General features: G+C 34.4%; 3 protein-coding genes and 1 pseudogene across 4 annotated transcripts; 2 read left to right on the forward strand and 2 right to left on the reverse strand.

Moving 5' to 3' along the window:
* The first annotated feature begins 441 nt into the window (after nt 1-441).
* LOC124837979 (Leucine-rich repeat protein kinase family protein) lies at nt 442-2,870 on the forward strand. The gene has a single exon (XM_047313474.2). It carries the CDS (start codon nt 651-653, stop codon nt 2,472-2,474), a length of 1,824 nt encoding a protein of 607 aa, XP_047169430.2. The 5' UTR covers nt 442-650; the 3' UTR covers nt 2,475-2,870.
* A 2,761-nt stretch (nt 2,871-5,631) lies between these two features.
* On the reverse strand, nt 5,632-7,489 carry CLE25 (CLAVATA3/ESR-RELATED 25). Its single transcript, XM_047313477.2, has 2 exons — nt 6,963-7,489; nt 5,632-5,920 (listed from the first exon to the last, which is right to left on the reverse strand). Exons 1-2 carry the CDS (start codon nt 7,238-7,240, stop codon nt 5,881-5,883), a joined length of 318 nt encoding a protein of 105 aa, XP_047169433.1. The 5' UTR covers nt 7,241-7,489; the 3' UTR covers nt 5,632-5,880.
* A 4,912-nt stretch (nt 7,490-12,401) lies between these two features.
* LOC124837980 (methyltransferase) lies at nt 12,402-17,278 on the reverse strand. Of its 2 annotated transcripts, none has more exons than XM_047313475.2 (9): nt 17,024-17,274; nt 16,829-16,929; nt 16,108-16,209; nt 14,440-14,544; nt 14,220-14,324; nt 13,824-13,962; nt 13,330-13,445; nt 13,196-13,252; nt 12,402-12,868 (listed from the first exon to the last, which is right to left on the reverse strand). In XM_047313475.2, exons 1-9 carry the CDS (start codon nt 17,166-17,168, stop codon nt 12,797-12,799), a joined length of 942 nt encoding a protein of 313 aa, XP_047169431.2. In that variant the 5' UTR covers nt 17,169-17,274; the 3' UTR covers nt 12,402-12,796. The 2 variants fall into 2 exon arrangements, with proteins under 2 accessions (XP_047169431.2, XP_087967480.1); XM_088111354.1 differs by lacking the exon at nt 12,402-12,868 and adding an exon at nt 12,884-13,092 and having other exon boundaries at nt 17,024-17,278.
* Nucleotides 17,279-17,584: 306 nt separating this feature from the next.
* On the forward strand, nt 17,585-18,585 carry LOC148200039 (amino acid transporter AVT3C pseudogene; annotated as a pseudogene).
* The last annotated feature ends 356 nt before the right edge of the window (nt 18,586-18,941 follow it).

Consider the following 18,941-nt stretch of genomic DNA (forward strand, 5'->3'; position numbering starts at 1 on the left):
AGATTTGATGAAAAACTAAATAAGAAAATAATATTAAATCACATTAAACACAAATCTAGCACAAGACACAACATGAAGTAACGTTTAACGTTAAATCCTCGTTACCTTATTAATATATGTTCACATTTAATACCTAGTTGTGCATCAAACCAAATTACCTTAGAAAATGTATGTAGTGAGATTTGGCAACTGATTTTATATGCTTTTGGAAAAAAGACAAATAAATGAGAATGAGTTAAATCTAAAGAGAAGATGGTGCAGTTAAATCTGTTGTTTATAATAAATTGTAATGGTTTAGAGAGGATTTAAGTAACATTTATGTTAATAAATTTATCTATAAACAAAACTAAACCATTGGTATTCATTGATAATGGAAGAAAACCACAGTCAAACAACCTCTCCCAATCAGCATCTTCAGTCAAAGAAGCTCTTTTCAATCACCAAATCTCACTGTGTATGCATACACAGCTCCAAAACAACACCTACAATTTCTTTTTTAACAATCTTCCACCCATTTATCTCTCTCTGCACTTTTTATCTCTGCATTTTCTCACACCCCACAAGTCAATGGCACCATTCCAACTGTGTTAGACCAAACCCCACCATAAAAATCAAACCTTTCACCCACCCCACAACCCCCTTTCCCCTCCATGGATCACAGCAACACGTTTTCCTCTTCGTTCCTTCTGCTAACCCTGTTGGGGTTTCACGTGTTCCTCGCTTCGTCGCAGGTCGAGGACGATGTCAAATGTCTCAGTGGCATCAAGGAAGCTGTTTCGGATCCGCAGGGCCACCTTTCCCCGTGGCGGTTCGAGAACACCACCGTGGGTTTCATCTGCGACTTCGTGGGTGTGACTTGCTGGAACCAAAGGGAGAACCGGGTCTTGAGTTTGGACTTCCAAGATTTCAAACTTTCGGGTCGGATCCCCGAGGCTTTGCAGTACTGTGGGAAGAGCCTCCAAAGGTTGAATCTTGCTTCAAATTCTTTCTCCTCCGAGATCCCGCACGAGATCTGCAAGTGGATGCCGTTTTTGGTTGCTCTAGATTTGTCTGGTAACCAACTCTCTGGGCCTATTCCTCCCACACTTGTGAATTGTTCATATTTGAATGAGTTGATGTTGTCGGATAACCAGCTCTCTGGGTCAATCCCCTTTGAGCTGGGGAGTTTGAGTAGGCTCAAGAAGTTTTCTGTGGCCAATAATAGACTTAGTGGGACAATTCCTGAGTTTTTCCATGGGTTTGAAAGGGAGGGTTTTGAGGGGAACAGTGGGTTATGTGGGAGTCCTCTCGGATCCAAGTGTGGTGGGATGAGTAAGAAGAACCTTGCTATTATCATTGCTGCTGGGGTGTTTGGCGCTGCTGCTTCATTGTTGCTGGCTTTTGGCCTGTGGTGGTGGTACCATTTGGGTGGGAAGAAGAAGAAGAAGGGATATGGGGTTGGTTCTAGCGTGGGTGCTGCTGGTGATTGGGCTTTGAGGCTAAGAGGGTATAAGCTTGTGCAAGTTAGTCTCTTTCAGAAGCCTATTGTGAAGGTGAAGTTGGGGGATTTGATGGCTGCTACCAATAATTTCAGTGGGCAGAATGTTCTTTTTGCGACAAGAACAGGGACAACGTACAAGGCTGATCTCCCAGATGGTTCCACGCTAGCAGTGAAGCGGTTGAGTGCGTGTAGGATTGGGGAGAAGCAGTTTGGGATGGAGATGAACCGGTTGGGGCAGGTTAGGCACCCAAATTTGGCTCCTCTGTTGGGGTACTGTGTGGTGGAGGAGGAGAAGTTGTTGGTTTACAAGCACATGTCTAATGGAACTTTGTATTCCTTGTTGCACAAGAATGGTGGGGTGCTGGATTGGTTGATGAGGTTCAGGATTGGGTTAGGAGCTGCAAGGGGGCTTGCATGGCTGCACCATGGCTGCCACCCTCCCATTATACAGCAGAACATTTGCTCCAATGTGATTCTTGTTGATGAGGAGTTTGATGCTCGGTTGATGGACTTTGGGCTAGCCAGGCTCATGGCTTCAGACTCAAATGGTAGTTTTGTGAATGGAGATTTGGGGGAGATTGGTTACATAGCCCCAGAGTATCCAAGTACTTTGGTTGCTTCATTGAAAGGGGATGTGTATGGTTTTGGTGTTTTGCTTTTGGAGTTGGTGACAGGGCAAAAGCCACTTGATGTTAGCAATGGGGATGAAGAGTTCAAGGGTAGCTTGGTGGATTGGGTGAACATGCATTCTAGTTTGGGAAGGATCAAGGATTGCATTGATAAAGCCATATGTGGAAGGGGGCATGATGAGGAGATTCTTCAGTTTCTGAAAATTGCTTTGAATTGTGTGGTTTCACGCCCCAAAGATAGGTGGTCTATGTATCAGGTTTATCATTCCTTAAAGGGCTTATCCAAAGATCAGAGTTTCTTTGAACATGATGATGATTTTCCCTTGATCTTTGGTAAGCCAGAAAACGAGGCGCGTAGTAGTTGATGATGATGAGATTGTTGTCATTGAACTGCTATATGAATCAGAGTGGAGAGTTCTCAGGTGGTGCTAGTGTTTATGGTTTGTTTGAGCATTTCCTCCATTGGTGACCCTAATCAATCAGGTATAGTTGTATTGTATGATATAATAAACTTTCTGGTAGGTTAGATTTTATGAGATCTATTTCTTTCACTGTTTGTTGTATTCAAATGCAATCTCTCTGATGATGTCCAAGATGTTTGGAATATATACCTCGGATTTGAATCCTCAAAGTATAATATATACATCTCATGTCCTCAAGACCAAAAACATCGGACATCTTCTTGTGCTCTGTAAAGACATCTCATGATGTTATGTTCATTTACATCTAATTGATTGGAAAGTTTGAAGCATTTGATTTTAGTTTCTTGTTACATGGATCTTAAAATGATTTATTATTTGCAGTGAATTTCATAATATCATGATGAATAAACCCTTAAGTAAACTCTTTATCTATTCTGTAATGCATTAAGTTGCATCATCTCATTCATTTATAATCTATTCTTCTAACATGTGTCGTTGATTCAAGTTATATTAGTTATATTTGTGTCTTAGCCGAATCTATTCTTTATTACAAACAGTTGTCGTTTGAAGACTTTTGACCGAATAATTTATTAAAACGAGGTAAAAACAAGCCACCAATCATTTTATTATAGACACGTAATTTTTTCCTATGATACATAAAAGAAATTTAATATATAAGTTTTTCATAAATTAAATAATTAAAAGGTTTTTCGATAAAATATATAAAATAATTTATACAATATAATTTGTAGTAAATTACTCTTCACTTATAGAAGACTTTTTTCTTGCAATCAAGAGAACAATGTCTTTCATGTGGGAACTTAAAAATTAGAACGAAGTGTGATTATTTGACACGAACAACCAAGTTTCTAATTAGAGCTGTTAAATGATAGATTAGGCTACTCTTAATCAAGTAGTGAAAATGAGTCTATTCAATCTAATCCAAAATTATCAGAGATTATTGGTCTTTTTAGTCTGAGATAGGAAAAATTTTGCTTGTATAACCATAATAAATTGATTAACTGTTTTTCTTCTTATATTTATATTAGTTTTAAAAATATAAAATATAAATTGTAGGACACTTTTATGCCTGGTCAAAGACATACTTGGTGTGGAGGAATTTCCTTTGTCTAAATTCTCCAATTAATAAAATTAAAATTAATGAGTCAATGTTCATAGCTTAGAAAAGTATTGGGTGATGGCAACTTATGTGGATCATTATTATCAATGTCTTAAACAAAATGATTATATCAATGACTTTGAACCTTCTCTTGCGTACTATGGGGGGAGGAATATGGAAATTTCAATTCAAATAAATAAACAATTGAAGGTCCTCATTATTTTTAATCAAAGATTCTTCTTATTATTTTAATATTGACTTTTTATTTTATTTTATTTCCAAACTATTCTTTAAATTAAATTATATATTAATTTTGTTAATATACTTTATAAAGTTATATAAAATATTATTTTCAACAAACTTCACATAGATATTATATTATAGTCCATTGCATAACTCTTTGTATCACACCAAAAAACATCTTATTTCTCACACTTCAGTTATCATATATTTGTTAAAAATGATATTTTATAAGACTTTCATATAATATAGAAACAAAATAATATATAATTTAGTTTAAGAACAAAACAAAATAACTTTACATGAAATGAAATAATATATAATTTCGTTTAAGGAAGAAACCCCTTTTTTTTCGAATAATTTTAAAGAAGAATAATATATTTAATTTTTATTATTATCAAAATTAAATATAAATGAAGGTGTAAAAAAATTAACTTGGTTTTTATTTTTATTAAAATGGTAGAACTTTACTTAAATCAACCTCACAAAAACTAATAATTTCATAAAATATAATATTTGCACCAATTTATACATTATAATTCAATTATATATTTAATCAATTGGGATTTTCAATAATTTTTTATCTAATATGTTTTAATTTTTTATTATTATTTTCTATGGAAGTGAAATGATAAAATAGTGAAAATAGTAAGTAGAATTGGGACAATGAGAGAAATGGGGCCCTCCTTAGAGATCCACAAGGTGTTTGATAATGGTAAAGAAAGAGATGGTAGGACATTGTGATGGAATTGAGCAGACTGATCTGGTTTTGCATCTGCCAATATATTGAGAAAAGAGAAACAAACACTGGCAGGGGTGAGAATCTGTCTCCCATGCAATGGAGGAACAAAGATCAAACAGATTCATAATTTCAATATCAGTTACTTTGGACCAAGTCACATCCTTCTCGAATCTATAGAAAATCAGACCAGAAAGAAAAAGCAAACATAAAGATAAAGCACCACCCAGGGATTGCTCCTTTGCTCATTTACCTTTACTTCCATACCTCTATTTGTAAAACCTCCTCAATCCATTAATCTATAATCTATAACAGTTCAAACATCATTTCTCTAGGATTTGCAAAAAGATTTCTATATTGCAGTAGGAACCTTCCTGTATTTGAGGCTATTCTAGAGTCTATTTGGAGCCCTATATATATGTGTGTGTTTTATTTTCTGTGATCTTAAATATTAACTGAGTAACATCACTATATGGTCCACTTGGCAGGGCAAAGAGAAGCCATGTTTATTTTGATGCATTGATCAAGGTGAAAAGGAAAATGAAAAGGAATTGTTTATATGTATGAACTTTAAATTAAGGAAAGTGCTTTGTTGAACACAAGGCACTTGAAAGAGGGTGCCACCATAAAAGGAATTCTCAAAAATTAAAGCCTAATAATATGATGCATGGAGACTTGCCCTTTCTTCTTGTGTAATGCTCCAAATAATCCAAAAATTATAATGATTTGTCTTGTTTTTTCCCCCTACAACATATCAAAAAATCTAGATAAATCTCTCTCCCTCACTCTAGATTTGAGTAGGGAAAAAGTTTTTTTTTTTCATAAATAAGGGGGAAAAGTAAATAGTATTCAAAAGGGTAGTCTTTATCAATATTCTCACGTGTAAATTTTAGGATATGAATGATGAGAAAATCATCCACTAATTCACCTATAGCCATAACTTGCACACTTTTCTTTTTCACTTTGAGAATTTAAGGACATGATTGAATTCCATCCAAAATTTGGTTACTTCATTTCCTAAGGCCTTGATTTACAACACCATCAAAAGGGTACATTTCAAAGAGAAGAAAAAAAAAAGTAGAAAACATTAAGGATCACACTTATAACCTCCAAAAGCACTTGCAATCATACTATGTAACAAGTAATAACATGATCTTATAGAACACACTCTGAATTCTTCTTCCACAAGAGAATAGCAAAAATTCTATGATTTGACCTCAAACTTGCTGTGGAACTTCACAATGCAATGCTCAGGCTTGTGTAGGTGGCTGTCTGGTTTTCACTGCTCTCCTGAATAATAATTCATCCACACACAGTAATTACACAAAGTTATTCAGAATACGAGAGATGAAAAGAAATGAAATGACATGAAATTCCATGGTACGGCCGAATTGTGCAGTGCATAGTGCAACAGTGTGATGAACATCATAATGGGTTTTCAAAACAATTAACAACAACATCATCAATAGGAAGCAAAATTCCACTTTCAAATAAGACATGAATTGGATTGTTTAATGCAAATAAGGTTAAAAGTAGTTCATGATCCGCCAATAAATTAATCAAGCTTTCCATAGAAAGGAAAAGGAGGCACCGATTTCTTTTTTCCCCCAATAACTAAAGTGGCACAGTTCTTCACCCGATGTCTTTTTTGGTTTCTCATGAAAATAAGAGAAAGATTGTTAGTTAAAGGAGCTTTTGATAAAGAGTGAAAATGATCAAGTATGAGCCCATCATGCTTCAGCTCCCCCTTTAGCTAAGTGCCAAGGCTACCTATCTATGCCTTAAGAATTCAATCAAATCAAATTAACTTCAACATTGTCTATATTATTGATTTAACCTCTTTTGAACATGTGAAAACAGGCTGCTACAGATTACCCACAGAACCAAATTCTAGATGAAACAAAATCATGGCGTTTAAGATTTGTCTTTCTATCTCATGTTCATGCAATGTGTTTCCAATGAAGAGTAAGTAACTGTCTGCTGCTTCTTCGTTCATTTTCATGATTTTACATGAACTAATGTATCTGTAAAACATGTTGTTTCATGTTTTTCCAAGCATGATGCATTAAGCATGCACGTCATGCTTCATTTTAACACCAAATAACTAAGATGAATGCAAAAATGTAACAACTGATTGAGTCTAATAAGAGGGCATGAAGATTCTTGAGAAAAATGGAAAATCAGACACACTGTATGTATGATCCAGCAGCTTTACCAAAACTCTTAGCACCCCATGATTTCTTTTCTTTGTTTTAATGTGGTAAGCCATGCAAATTACATGAAAGAAAAAGCATCATCATGAAGGATTTCAAAAGATGATAAATGTGTGTACCTGTTGTGTATTGGATCAGGTCCATTTGGTACTCTTCTCTTGCTCACTATGAAGAGTCTAGGATTTGAATGCAAGCCATGTCTCTGCATGCTGACCAACTTCAAATGCTTGGAGATAACATTCATTGGAACCAGCACTGTTCTTTTGGTTTGACGGTTCACTGAGATTGCAAGAAACATAAACCAGATGACTCCTAAAGATATCAAGGCTCCAAGAAGCAACCTTTTAACACCACCAACACCCATTTCTTCACTCCTCTTACGAGTGTGACTTTCCATGGCAAGTGTAGGCAAGAGGGTGAGAATGTTTCAGCAACATTGTGGCATTGATGACAGAAAGATGATATAAGAGGAATAAGAAAGAGAGAGAAAAGAGAAGAAAAGAAAGAGCAAAAGGGAAGGACTATCTGATTCCTAACTTGGCGGGCTTGGAGAAACTTGCTCTATTTAAAGACAGACAACAGAAACTGTTCTCTATGTGGTGTGTATGGAAAAGATTTTCAATACTTTTAGTGTACAAGTACTCCTTCTATCAAAACTATGACAACTTACATGTACTTTTTTCTTAGGTAAAAATGAGAAAAGTGTTAAATTAATGTAAGTTATATGATGTTTAAGAACTTTGGTACACTCCCTCTTTCTTTGGTGTGTTCAAACTCCTTCGTGTTGGGTCTGTTAAAGTGGAAGTTCATTGGGAAAATACAGACATCAATGACATCTGAGTCTAACAACATAAAGAATTGACACCACTTTTTATCCAAAACCTTAAGATAAAAGGTTAACGAGTCTTTTATCTTTATATAATACTCTATTTTTTCATTTTTATACAACGTGGAACTTTGACTCGTGCTTGAATTCCCACCACTTCAAAACCATTGAGTATATGTTACAGTTTGGAGGCATTTTGGTAAAAGGGATCAAATATAGATTGTTATAATAGGAAGGAAACTCCATGTATCATTTTGTGTTAGTTCTCTGCAATGATGAATGCAGTATCATTAAAGTATACTAATAATGTAAATGACTTTTATTATGATTATGCAAAAGATGCATTTAGAATAGTTTCTAATTATGTAAACTAGATATGGTTGTAATCAGAGTTTATCAGAATTGAAGCTGTGTAATGAATTGACAGTGTCTGAGAGAGTAAGAAAAGATTGCTTGGTTGTGTTGTGTGGGGGCAGGGGAAGAGAGAGAAATGAAATATGGGAATTGGAGAAAGGGTGAAGAGAGCATGGACAAACATAAAAGGCCAAAATGAATGAGAAAAGGTAGTTATATGAGCCTCTTTAGGTGTAAGAAAAGTATCCACTTCATGTGTCTTTTACTGGGTTTGTGAATTTTGATAGAGAAAGTTTCACATACACATGTTTTTTATATTCATTTAATATTACTCTTTTCTATTTTTTTTTCTAATTATAAATATTATTTTTTATCACTATTTTATTTTTGTAACGTGTCTTAAATGAATGGAAATATATATTAGCTTTTCATTATTATTTTTTCATAAAACTTAGAAAAGAAATATAAAAATAATAATTTTATACACAAATTTTTTATATTTATTTGATCTTATTTTTCTTTATTTTTTATTCTCTTTTTTCTTAAAAATACATAAATTTACTTTTTTATAATTATTTAATTTTTATAATGTATATCAAATAAATATAAATGTGTTATTTCAAAAGTGTTAAAAACTTTACTGATCAAAGTAATGTAAAATATTGTTGAAAATTTAAGTATAAAAGACATTCTCAAATAAAATAAAAAAATTAAATATCTTAATAAAGTATTTATAAAATAAACTTAATTAAAATATCTTAAAAAAAGTATTTATAAAATAAAGTTATTATTTTAAAATTTTGCGATAAAACTAATGTTAATTTTTTTATGAAATAAACTTATATCTTAATTATATGAGTATCTATAAATATACTCTAGAAACACATCAAAACTCAATAATAACTAGTTCAAGTTTCCTTCAAAATATAAATTCAAGTTTCTTTTTCAAAAAGTATTCACACAAAATTTAAAACTAGTTTATGTATAATTAATTTATATAAGTTCTAACGTCTCTCTTATTAACTTCTCTATAAGTTAAATTTTAATTTGTACACATGTTTGATTTTAGATTTTTATAAAAGTTCTTTTCTTTTTATTCCTTTTTTTTTTCTATGAATACTTATGAAGAGGTTTACACAAACAATCCTAAAAGTATATTTATGACCCACTTTCTCTCAAGAGACATTATAATATATTAGAGATATTTATCCCAGTCATCAAGTTGCTAAAAGTATATAAAGCACCTTGAAATTGAAAAAATCATTTATTATATTTTATAAGTATATTAGTATTTTATATTGTAGTCGACATTATTATAGTTTTGGGGCCCCTAATTTTTAAGTTCTTTCTACCCTACGTAGTTCAACCAATCATTCCATCTTATTTTGTGCTTCTTTATTGGGATTCTTTTAAAAAGTATAAATTGATTTTTAAAGTTCTTTTAAGTGATAAAAATAAGTTGGAGAGCTAGAAGGTTTGAATATTTAATATAAAAATAAATAAATATTTACCATGTCTGTGTGATAGCACAATATTTTTAAAATGATTTAAATAAAAAAGTATAGTATTATTAAAATTCATATTAAAAAACTTATATTTTATATAATTTGAAGTTAAATAATAATAAAAATATATATAATTATATAAATGTTCAATTAGAGTATCAAATGCATTATATTTTAGTAATTTAAAATAAATGACTAAAGGTGTATTAGTGATCTTTTTAGTAAATTTAAAAAACTAAATATTATTTATATCCATAACTAATTAATTTAAGAAAAGATAATATATATTGATTAATTTTTTTATTGGACAGGTAGGGCAAAAATGGATTAGCCTTCTTTCTAAATATTGGTACAACTCTTTGGAGGAACCCCTGAAAACAAGGATTCTGAACTTGGGAAGTTGCTGGGAGTTGAAGCATTGCATAAAGTTATAATATGACAAACTATAGAATATTATTTGCACACTAAAATATAATTAGTTTAAATAAATTAATAAAAAAGATTATCTATGTTTATTTGTTTTTTTTTCTTATTTTCAAATAGGTTATAAACGCATAATTGAGTTTGTTTGCATATTTCTTAATGGGCTCCTAATATGTAAACATTTACTAAATTAATTTATGCACAATTAAAAATTATTAGTTTATATTCACTTTTTCATTAGATCAAAATAATAAATTTTAATATATATATATATATATATATATATATATATATATATATATATATATATATATATATATATATATAATTCTTGTTGTGAGAATAATATTGAAAATCATTAAAACAATACAATTTAAAGTACATAATAATAGGATTAAAAATGTATCCGATAGTAATATTTAAATAGAGAAGTTATTTAGTTATTTAAAGTAGAGATAAGTTATTTAATTACTTGTTTTACTAATTAAAAAGTTTTTGAAGAATAAAATTGTCGAATTAAAATATGACATAAAAAAAGTTAAGAAAAAAGGTGTATCATTTATATAATGGTATAAATGATAATGATAATCACTAAAAATTAAAGACAGAATTTGGTGTGCAAATGGTTATTCTAATTAGCATGGTGTTTGGATTTGCCATTGCATAGTGTGAAACAAATGAATGCAACTTCAACTGCGAAGAAAGGCTAAATTCAATGAATGAAGTGTTAGTGGGTAAGAGAACTTTATGCGACTTGTTTTGACCATGAGGTTTTTCGTAACAACCCAAGTCTCTTGTTTTGTGTTATATTTTGTAGTTTGATATCTTTATCAAGCTTTTATATGTTTAATATACAAAATGACCATTCAGTTAACTATAAATCAGGCTTTTGCACCAAAGTAGGCAAATATGCCTCTAATATTACCAAAATGGGCAAATTCAAACCATATTACGAAAATGGGGAAGTCGTAGGGGGCCCAAACGACTTCAATTGAAGAAGTCGTGCCCCCCCTGCACGACTCCACACTGTTGATATAAACAGTGTTGAAGTCGTGCATCCCAAAAACGACTTCTGACGACGGTAATCGATTACAGAGTGTTGAAATCGTGACCACCCTACACGATGCCCGGGCGCGAGCTTCTCGCAAAAACTGGCGCCCAGCGCCCCTCTTTTAGCTGGACGAGCGTCCTCTCTTGCGTCCACAGGGCGAGCGTTCTCTTCTCGCTGGACGAGCGTCCTCTCGTGCATCTTCCCTGGACGAGCGTCCACTTCTGCTTGCAAGACGAGCGTCCACTTCTGCTTGCAAGACGAGCGTCCACTGCGTGTCTTTGCTGGACGAGCGTCCTCTTCTGCTCGCTTGACGAGCATCCACTGCTCGCTCAGAGCGCAGAGTGCTTCTTACTACACAATCAAGCTGGTAATCGATTACCGAAATGTCGTAATCGATTACCAGTATGTTTTCTGCCTGGTCACCATTTCAACACTCTGTAATCGATTACCAAATCAATGTAATCGATTACAGGACCCAGAAGTCGTTTTTGGGATGCACGATTTCAACACTGTACCTATGAACAGTGTGAAGTCGTGCAGGGGGGCACGACTTCTTCTTTTGAAGTCGTTTTGGCCCCCCACGACTTCACTTTCAGTCAAATTTTGCCTATTTTGGTAATAAAGAAGGCATATTTGCCTACTTTGGTGCAAAAGCCTATAAATCAAATAGTCAATCATAGACTATAAAATTATTGAGTTTGGATAATCACTTAACATACTTAATAATCAAACAAACCATCTACATAAGTCGGTAAACTCGAAATATTACTTAATAAATTATCAGATTAGATGATAGACCAAACTACCTATAAACGTTGTTCAACCCAGACGGTCACCTAACAGATCATTTGATCATACATCGTACCAACATTTAACATGATTGGAATTTGGAAACTATTGCCAAAAATATGGGGTGATGATGAACTTATATCTTAAAATGGGATGCACGAGTGGGAGAAGAAGAGAGAAATTGAAAGAAAAAACTGTGATAAGTTAGTGCTATGATGAGAAAAGAAAGAAAATGTTAGAGATCAAATCTAGGTTCTGTTGTGGACCATGAATTTTAAGATTACAAATTCAGCAAATATTCACACTTGCACATATTGTTTCTCAAACACTTACCAATTTAAACATCGAAGTATTTATGCAAGTATTTCTACCATAACTTGTATCAGTACTGAGTTGTATTAGTACTAAAAGTATATGTTCATATACATTCAAAACTATTTTAGTGTAAAGAGAAAAGGAGGTGATTTTTCTTAAAGAAAGATGAGAAAAGCAGCTTTTGACAGATTACGTTTTTTTCCCGTGATTCTAAAGTTACGTAATTGTTGTGATTACATTGTTTGACGATACATTGTATCATATCATATATGCTCAATTTCAACACACGATCACATACATGATCAATCTCTTACTTTTGTTCAAATTCAAATACCAAAAAGGTTATGGGGGAAAAGGAGTTTTCCTTTTTCGTTTTACAATCACAATCCACTTCTACTATGGCCAACCACTGTTGGTTAATGGAACCTTAAAAAACTACAATTAAGAAAGAAATTTCCAGCTGAAGAGGGATCACATATCATAATAGCAAAGAACACAAGGTTCTTATAATTCACCACATTACATGACATAACATGGCCTGTTGCAGGGAACAACATTAGACTGTGTAGTATAACAGCCTTTGAAGAAGTGAGATAGGTGCCAAAAGCTAATCCTGTAGCCACATGAAACAGATAAAATACTGCATCAGCATGTTTTTCAGCTGTAATGCAACTGTGGCATATGAATGTGTCATCTCTTCTTCTGGGACCATGTTGGTCCATAAATCGCCAAGAGCGTGCGGCCAAACCGTCTGTCAGTTATCTGTATGAACTGCATATCATTAAAATCCACATGTATTGCATAGGGGACGGATTCAGTGACACGTAACTTGTTAATTTTCATGTGTTGAATGATCAACTTCAATTTTCTAGAAAAAAAATATAAAACCAACCAGTTAAAAATTGAACAAAGTTAACTAAAGTTACAGAATCCGTTCCTCCGTTCCTTATTGTATAACATAAACTCATAAATGTAGGTCCCATGTTCTGCATCCCATCAGGGTAAAAGAATGTCAAGAAAAAAATAATGGTTGACAATTAGTACATATATAATATGCTATGAAGATGCAGTATTGGTTACTTAAATTACCTTCACAAGGTTTCCACAAGAATCCAGCATGTCAGTTTTCAAAGGATACTCAACTACCTGATTCAGAACATGAAAATTAGTGAGAAGAAGACCAATACAATGACAAATATTGAAAGAATGAAAACAGTGCGCACAATAAACGTGTTCTCTCCAAGCAATGGTGATTCTGATATTTGCCTCATCAGCACCCCATAGTCAACTTGTGTATATGGAGGGGTGACACTAATGTAATCAAATGGGCCACTGTTACCTGCATGTAAACAATTCAAATTTACAGCAGCAGAAGAAATTCCATGTTAATTTGGTCTTAGCTTACTCACTTTGTTGATTGTCAGTGGTGGAAGATGATGACAGAAATATTCATTGCATTTTCTTAAATAAGAGTATGAACACCAGTCAAATAATGAACAAATTCTAAAACTCTTTCTGGTAAATCCTTATTACCAGAAATAAGTCGTAAAAAATAAGTGTACTATTATTGTAAAAAATCTTTGTACTATCAATGCATCCTAATTAAATTCAAAGTATGAGTTATAAATGATTTTGTAACACTATAATTTTGTGTAACCCCCTAATCCCACAACAAAGATATGCATAGAATGGATTTGAAAGGAAAAGATACACATGCCTACAAATTGCTCTGCACGTTCAAAGAATTTTTCCACACGGACAGTGTGTATGACCGAAGCATCAAGGAAACCAGTTTCCTCTAAGTTTGGACGTAAAACATCTGATACAACCCAAGGATCCATCTCAACAAAATGCACCTGATTGATCATATAAACAAGGGACTTCAGCAAAAAGTATTATTTTATTCAGGAAAATGTAAAAACAGATTATTAAAAATCCTTTCGTGCATCTCCCTGAACTTGATGAAAATCTGTTAATATCATTTCAACACAGAAGGCTTAGTCTGTCACTAAGGAGATAGCTCAGAGAATAAGATAAGTGATCATAGTTTTTGCAAAACTCACACTACCTATAGTCATAATGAGTGTAAACTTGTTACTGAAAACATTAATACCTCAGAACATCCTCGGCTAAGCGCTTCAATTCCAACAGAACCTGTGCCACTATACAAATCTAACCACCGACCAGGTCTCAACGCTGCAGGACAGCCACCAGCTGCCTTAGTATTGAAAAATGAAATTATTAGCATAAACAGGAAATCTGCCACAACAGAATTGTACCTAATTACCAAAAAAACAAGTGTGCTGCAGAGGAGACAAACATGAAACTGGTACCTGTAATATATCAAAGGCTGCACCTTTCACCACTTCCATCATGGGGCGTACATCCATGCCCTTTGGTGAGAGTAGCTTCACTCTTCGAGCTGTTCCTCCAAGAACCTATGTGGGGTCCATTTCACATCCAAAATCAGTTATGCCAATAGAAAAGTTAAAAAATTTCACTTTTTTCACAATCAATCATACCCACAACGAAATTGAGTTAGATATGATTTTGCAAAACTAAAAACTAGCCAAACTCCCATTGTTACTGTAGGACTCAGATTTAGTCACCCCCTCCGTTGTTTTGAAATCAACCAACCAGGCTTGTAGTACTGGAAGAAAAGGCCAAGGTTTCATCACTTTCAAATACTATTTGTTATAGGATTTAATATCAGTAAATCAAGGTGATATCCCCTTGAGTTTTGAATGTCTAGAGGCAAGTGAAACTAAAGCACATGGCTAATTAACAAAACGCATGAAAACCAATTAAAGAAGACAACAGTTAAATATCGGAACGCACTGCATTAATTGCTGTACAAGTTAACTACTTTAAGCGATAAAGACTTGAACACAACATTCAAAACAAAATAAAACAATAAAATGTTCAAGTGATATAGTTCACAATAAAAAAATAGATGAGGCAGCGTTAAATTTTTAATATCCGAGAGATGAACATACCTAGGCAACAATGGGTGCAAGAAAGAAATGGAGTAAAATTACCATACTATTTTTCAGTATGAGATGAAACAGGGCTGATAACCATACCACCAGTCATAACTTTCATTTCCATCCAATAAATAACCAACTTAAGATTTTAAGGAGTTAAGAAGCGAATATGATAGAATCATACTGATATACTCCATAAGCTTGTCTTTATTCTTACTCTTTAAAAATCAAGAATGACTTTCAACGAGGAAAATATGAAGCCTATATATAGGAGAGTATTATAACATGAAAGTGATAAAATTCCATTGGAAATATCGTATTGGCTTGTCACTAGTGATATACATATTATCACTGGAGGGAAACGCTCACCCTGTAAACTAGCTTTTGAGGTTGAGTTGGTCCTAAATCTAAAATCTAAAATGGTACAAAAAAAGTCTGTCTAAATGGTTGTTTCAAGTCCTATTGGACTGGTTATTAGACTACTCACAATAGCAGATGTAGTCCAGAATTTCACACTACACTTGAGATGTTTAGTTTCTTGGTGTGATTGAGTCTAATGAAGATCTCACATTGACTAGTAATAAGGTAACAATAGTGTATATAAAAGTGGATGACAATCCACAGCCTATTATCTAGTTTTTCAAGCTGAGGTATGTTCAAACTCAAATTTTAAGAAATTTCATACATCACTATTGTGAAGAATTCAAGTGTGGAGTCAGGAGTTCTATATTGAGTGGAGATAAGTGAAATGATCAATATATAAAGAAAAAGACTCACAAACAAGAAGAGTCCAACATCTATTATTTTAAAACCTTTCGGAATGCAGGAAATTCGTCATACACTAAGTGAGCTAAGCATGAAAATGGGGTTAAATTAACAATTGTTGAGTGTTGAGCGCATTTTACTTGGAACGCATCACTTACACAGTTTTGTTTACAAAATACAAAGGCCCACTAGCAATTTATTTTCATCGTCAATTAGCACTCTAAAAGATGCAAGTCCTAAAAATGAGAATACCTGAAGCAACTTATGGGTAGTACGAGGAGGCTTGGGGTCCTCTGGTGGATCCTGTACTTGCTTCCCTCCTCTTCTTTTCAGAGGCTCCTTTCTCCTCTTGGACTAAAAAAATGTTGCATTCAGAAGATTAAAACATAAGGGAAAACACAGTAAAATTTACAAAACACAATTTCAAAAGCCTTTATTAAGATAGCTAACCACTAGTTTCATTCTTGAACTATTGCACTCGCTAAAGTGTCCCTTAAGTAAAGTATTAGAAATTACCTAATTAGTCCCCGAATATTTTTCAAATGGGTCCTTGAGCTTTACTTAAAAATATCAACAATGTTTTGATAAAATTGGGAAATGTTGTGCAAATTCCAATGTACAATATGAACAAAAGTATGTTTAGACTAAAGTTGCAAGAACTAAAAAATATTTTGACTCCAGAAGCAACAAATGCTTTCTCCTCAATTCATATGTTGAAACACGTACTTATGTAACTCTAATCAAACAAGCACTGAATTTTGTTGCTGCCATGGTAAAAGTACATTTGACTTCTCCTAACAGAAACTAAAACATACACTTAGACTTAAGTGATAAATGTTCAATACTTTGAGAATTACTTAAACAATTTGATTGCTTTAAAGACCACTTAAGAGAAATGGCAATATCTTGAGATCAAATTGGCCGTTTATCCTATTGAGATAATATGGAACATAAATTTTCAAGCATAAAGGACCTTAGAAGACGAGTGAGAAAAGTTCTCATCAGCATCAATATCGTAACCATAGCGCTCAAGCAAGATTTTTTTCTGCTCACTGGCCAACCCATTTTCGGATTCTACAAAATAAAGAAGAAAGACGAGATTCCATTGATCTCAGAACATGAAAATTTAACACTTTCCAAGTGGGTGAAGTGGCAAGAACGAACTTACTACTGTAAGAGACAGAGAGGGGTGAGGAGGAGCGAGTGGTGGATGTGGAGGAGAAGGTGAGAAGAGGAAACGATGGTGGCGAACCGAACTCTGAGTTGGTGTTGAGAAGCAGTGGCGACAGTGTTGGAGGCGACAAAACCGCCATTTTTAATGTTGGAAGAAATAACAAGCAGTGGAGTTTGAGGCAAGGGATTAAACGAAGGGAAAGAGAAAACAGAGATAAGTTTCAGAGAGGTACATGATAATGTTGTTACTGTTTACAACTTAGATGAGTTAAAGAAAAGCTAAAATAATTATAAATTTAAGGTTTAAACCCTCCGTTGGTCCTCAAGTTTGTATGAAAATCTCAGTTGGGTCCTCAAGTTTTTTTCTGTCTCAATTGGGTCATATTTTTTGTAAAAATGAACACATTTTACCCTAACCGTTAAATTGTAACAAACGGCGTTAGTTGGTGCTGACGTGTTGTATAGTTACGTGAAATTTTTATTACGTGGAATTTTTATTTAATTTGAGAAATTATGAGATGGCAAATTCAAGTCTCTCTGCAGCAATATGCCAAAATTCTGACAAGGAAACAGCAGCGATTGACGTTAATTTGTTGTGATAGAACAGAGTTGAGAATTGAGAAGTGTGGAGTAACAGAAAGAAGCAATGGTGTTCTCCAAGGAAGCTGGATCGTCTTCCTACTCCCTTCCACCATACCCCAGAGAAGACACCCCTCTCCTCGGGAAGGCTCCGCCTTTGTCCTCCAATCCCAAGACCTTCGCTAACATCTTCATCTCCATCGTCGGCGCCGGCGTGCTGGGCCTCCCTTACAGCTTCAAGCAAACGGGCTGGCTCATGGGTCTGCTCATGCTCTTCTCCGTCGCTTTCCTCACCTACCACTGCATGATGCTCCTCGTCCACACGCGCCGCAAACTAGAATCTTTAACGGGCTTCACCAAAATCGCCTCCTTTGGCGACCTGGGTTTTACGATCTGCGGCCCAGTGGGCCGCTTCGCCGTCGACGCCATGATCGTCCTCTCCCAATCCGGCTTTTGCGTCAGCTACCTCATCTTCATTTCCTCCACCCTCGCGTTCCTCACCAACAACGAAACGACACCGGTTTTCCTAGGTTTCACCCCCAAGGTTCTGTTCCTCTAGGCCTGCTTCCCCTTCCAGTTAGGACTGATTTCGGTTCGCACTTTGACTCATTTGGCTCCGCTGAGTATCTTCGCCGACGTGGTTGATCTTGTTGCGAAGAGTGTTGTCATGGTCGAGGATGTTTTTGTTTCCGTTAAGAATAGGCCAGATTTGAAAGTTTTCGGGGGTTTGTCTGTGTTTTTGTACGGTATAGGTGTGGCTGTGTATGCTTTTGAGGGAATCGGGATGGTTCTACCGTTGGAAAGTGAAGCGAAGGAGGTGATATCACAACCAATTTGGGTCCTGGGGTGATTAGTTTTTTGGTTCAGTTAGGGCTTTGTATCAATTTGTTTTTCACTTTTCCGATTATGATGAATCCTGTGAATGAGGTGATGGAGAGAAGATTCTGTGGAGTTTTGAAAGTGGAAAGGAAAGGGTGAAACTTTGAAGATGGAAAGACATATGGAGTGTGACAGTAGGCAATGGCGTGAGTGAGTGTTGGACTGCATCAGCATCAGAGAGAACAGCCCATAAAGAATAAAGTTGAGTCCGGTGTTGCCAATGGGGGAGGAAGCAGAGGGGGAGAGAGGAGAAGATCTGGATCTAGTCAAAACATCACCACGTCATAAAGGTTGTCATGTCATAATTTCTCAAATTAAATAAAAATTCCACGTAATAAAAATTCCACGTAACTATGCAACACGTCAGCACCAACTAACGCCGTTTGTTACAATTTAACGGTTAGGGTAAAATGTGTTCATTTTTACAAAAAATATGACCCAATTGAGACAGAAAA

Source organism: Vigna umbellata, chromosome 4 (genome assembly GCF_029865625.1).
Source record: "Vigna umbellata cultivar VRB3 chromosome 4, Vumbellata_1.0, whole genome shotgun sequence".
Lineage (NCBI taxonomy): Eukaryota > Viridiplantae > Streptophyta > Magnoliopsida > Fabales > Fabaceae > Vigna > Vigna umbellata.

Excerpts from the sequence above, each read along its gene's own strand:
- LOC124837979 (XM_047313474.2), top strand. The coding sequence starts at position 651 with ATGGATCACAGCAACACGTTTTCCTCTTCGTTCCTTCTGCTAACCCTG.
- CLE25 (XM_047313477.2), bottom strand. The coding sequence starts at position 7,240 with ATGGAAAGTCACACTCGTAAGAGGAGTGAAGAAATGGGTGTTGGTGGT. Across the intron at positions 5,921-6,962 it reads CCTGATCCAATACACAACAG|GAGAGCAGTGAAAACCAGAC; the intron begins GTACACACATTT and ends ATTATTATTCAG.
- LOC124837980 (XM_088111354.1), bottom strand. The coding sequence starts at position 17,168 with ATGGCGGTTTTGTCGCCTCCAACACTGTCGCCACTGCTTCTCAACACC. Across the intron at positions 16,210-16,828 it reads TTTCTCACTCGTCTTCTAAG|TCCAAGAGGAGAAAGGAGCC; the intron begins GTCCTTTATGCT and ends ACATTTTTTTAG. Across the intron at positions 13,253-13,329 it reads TTGGAGAGAACACGTTTATT|GTAGTTGAGTATCCTTTGAA; the intron begins GTGCGCACTGTT and ends GTTCTGAATCAG.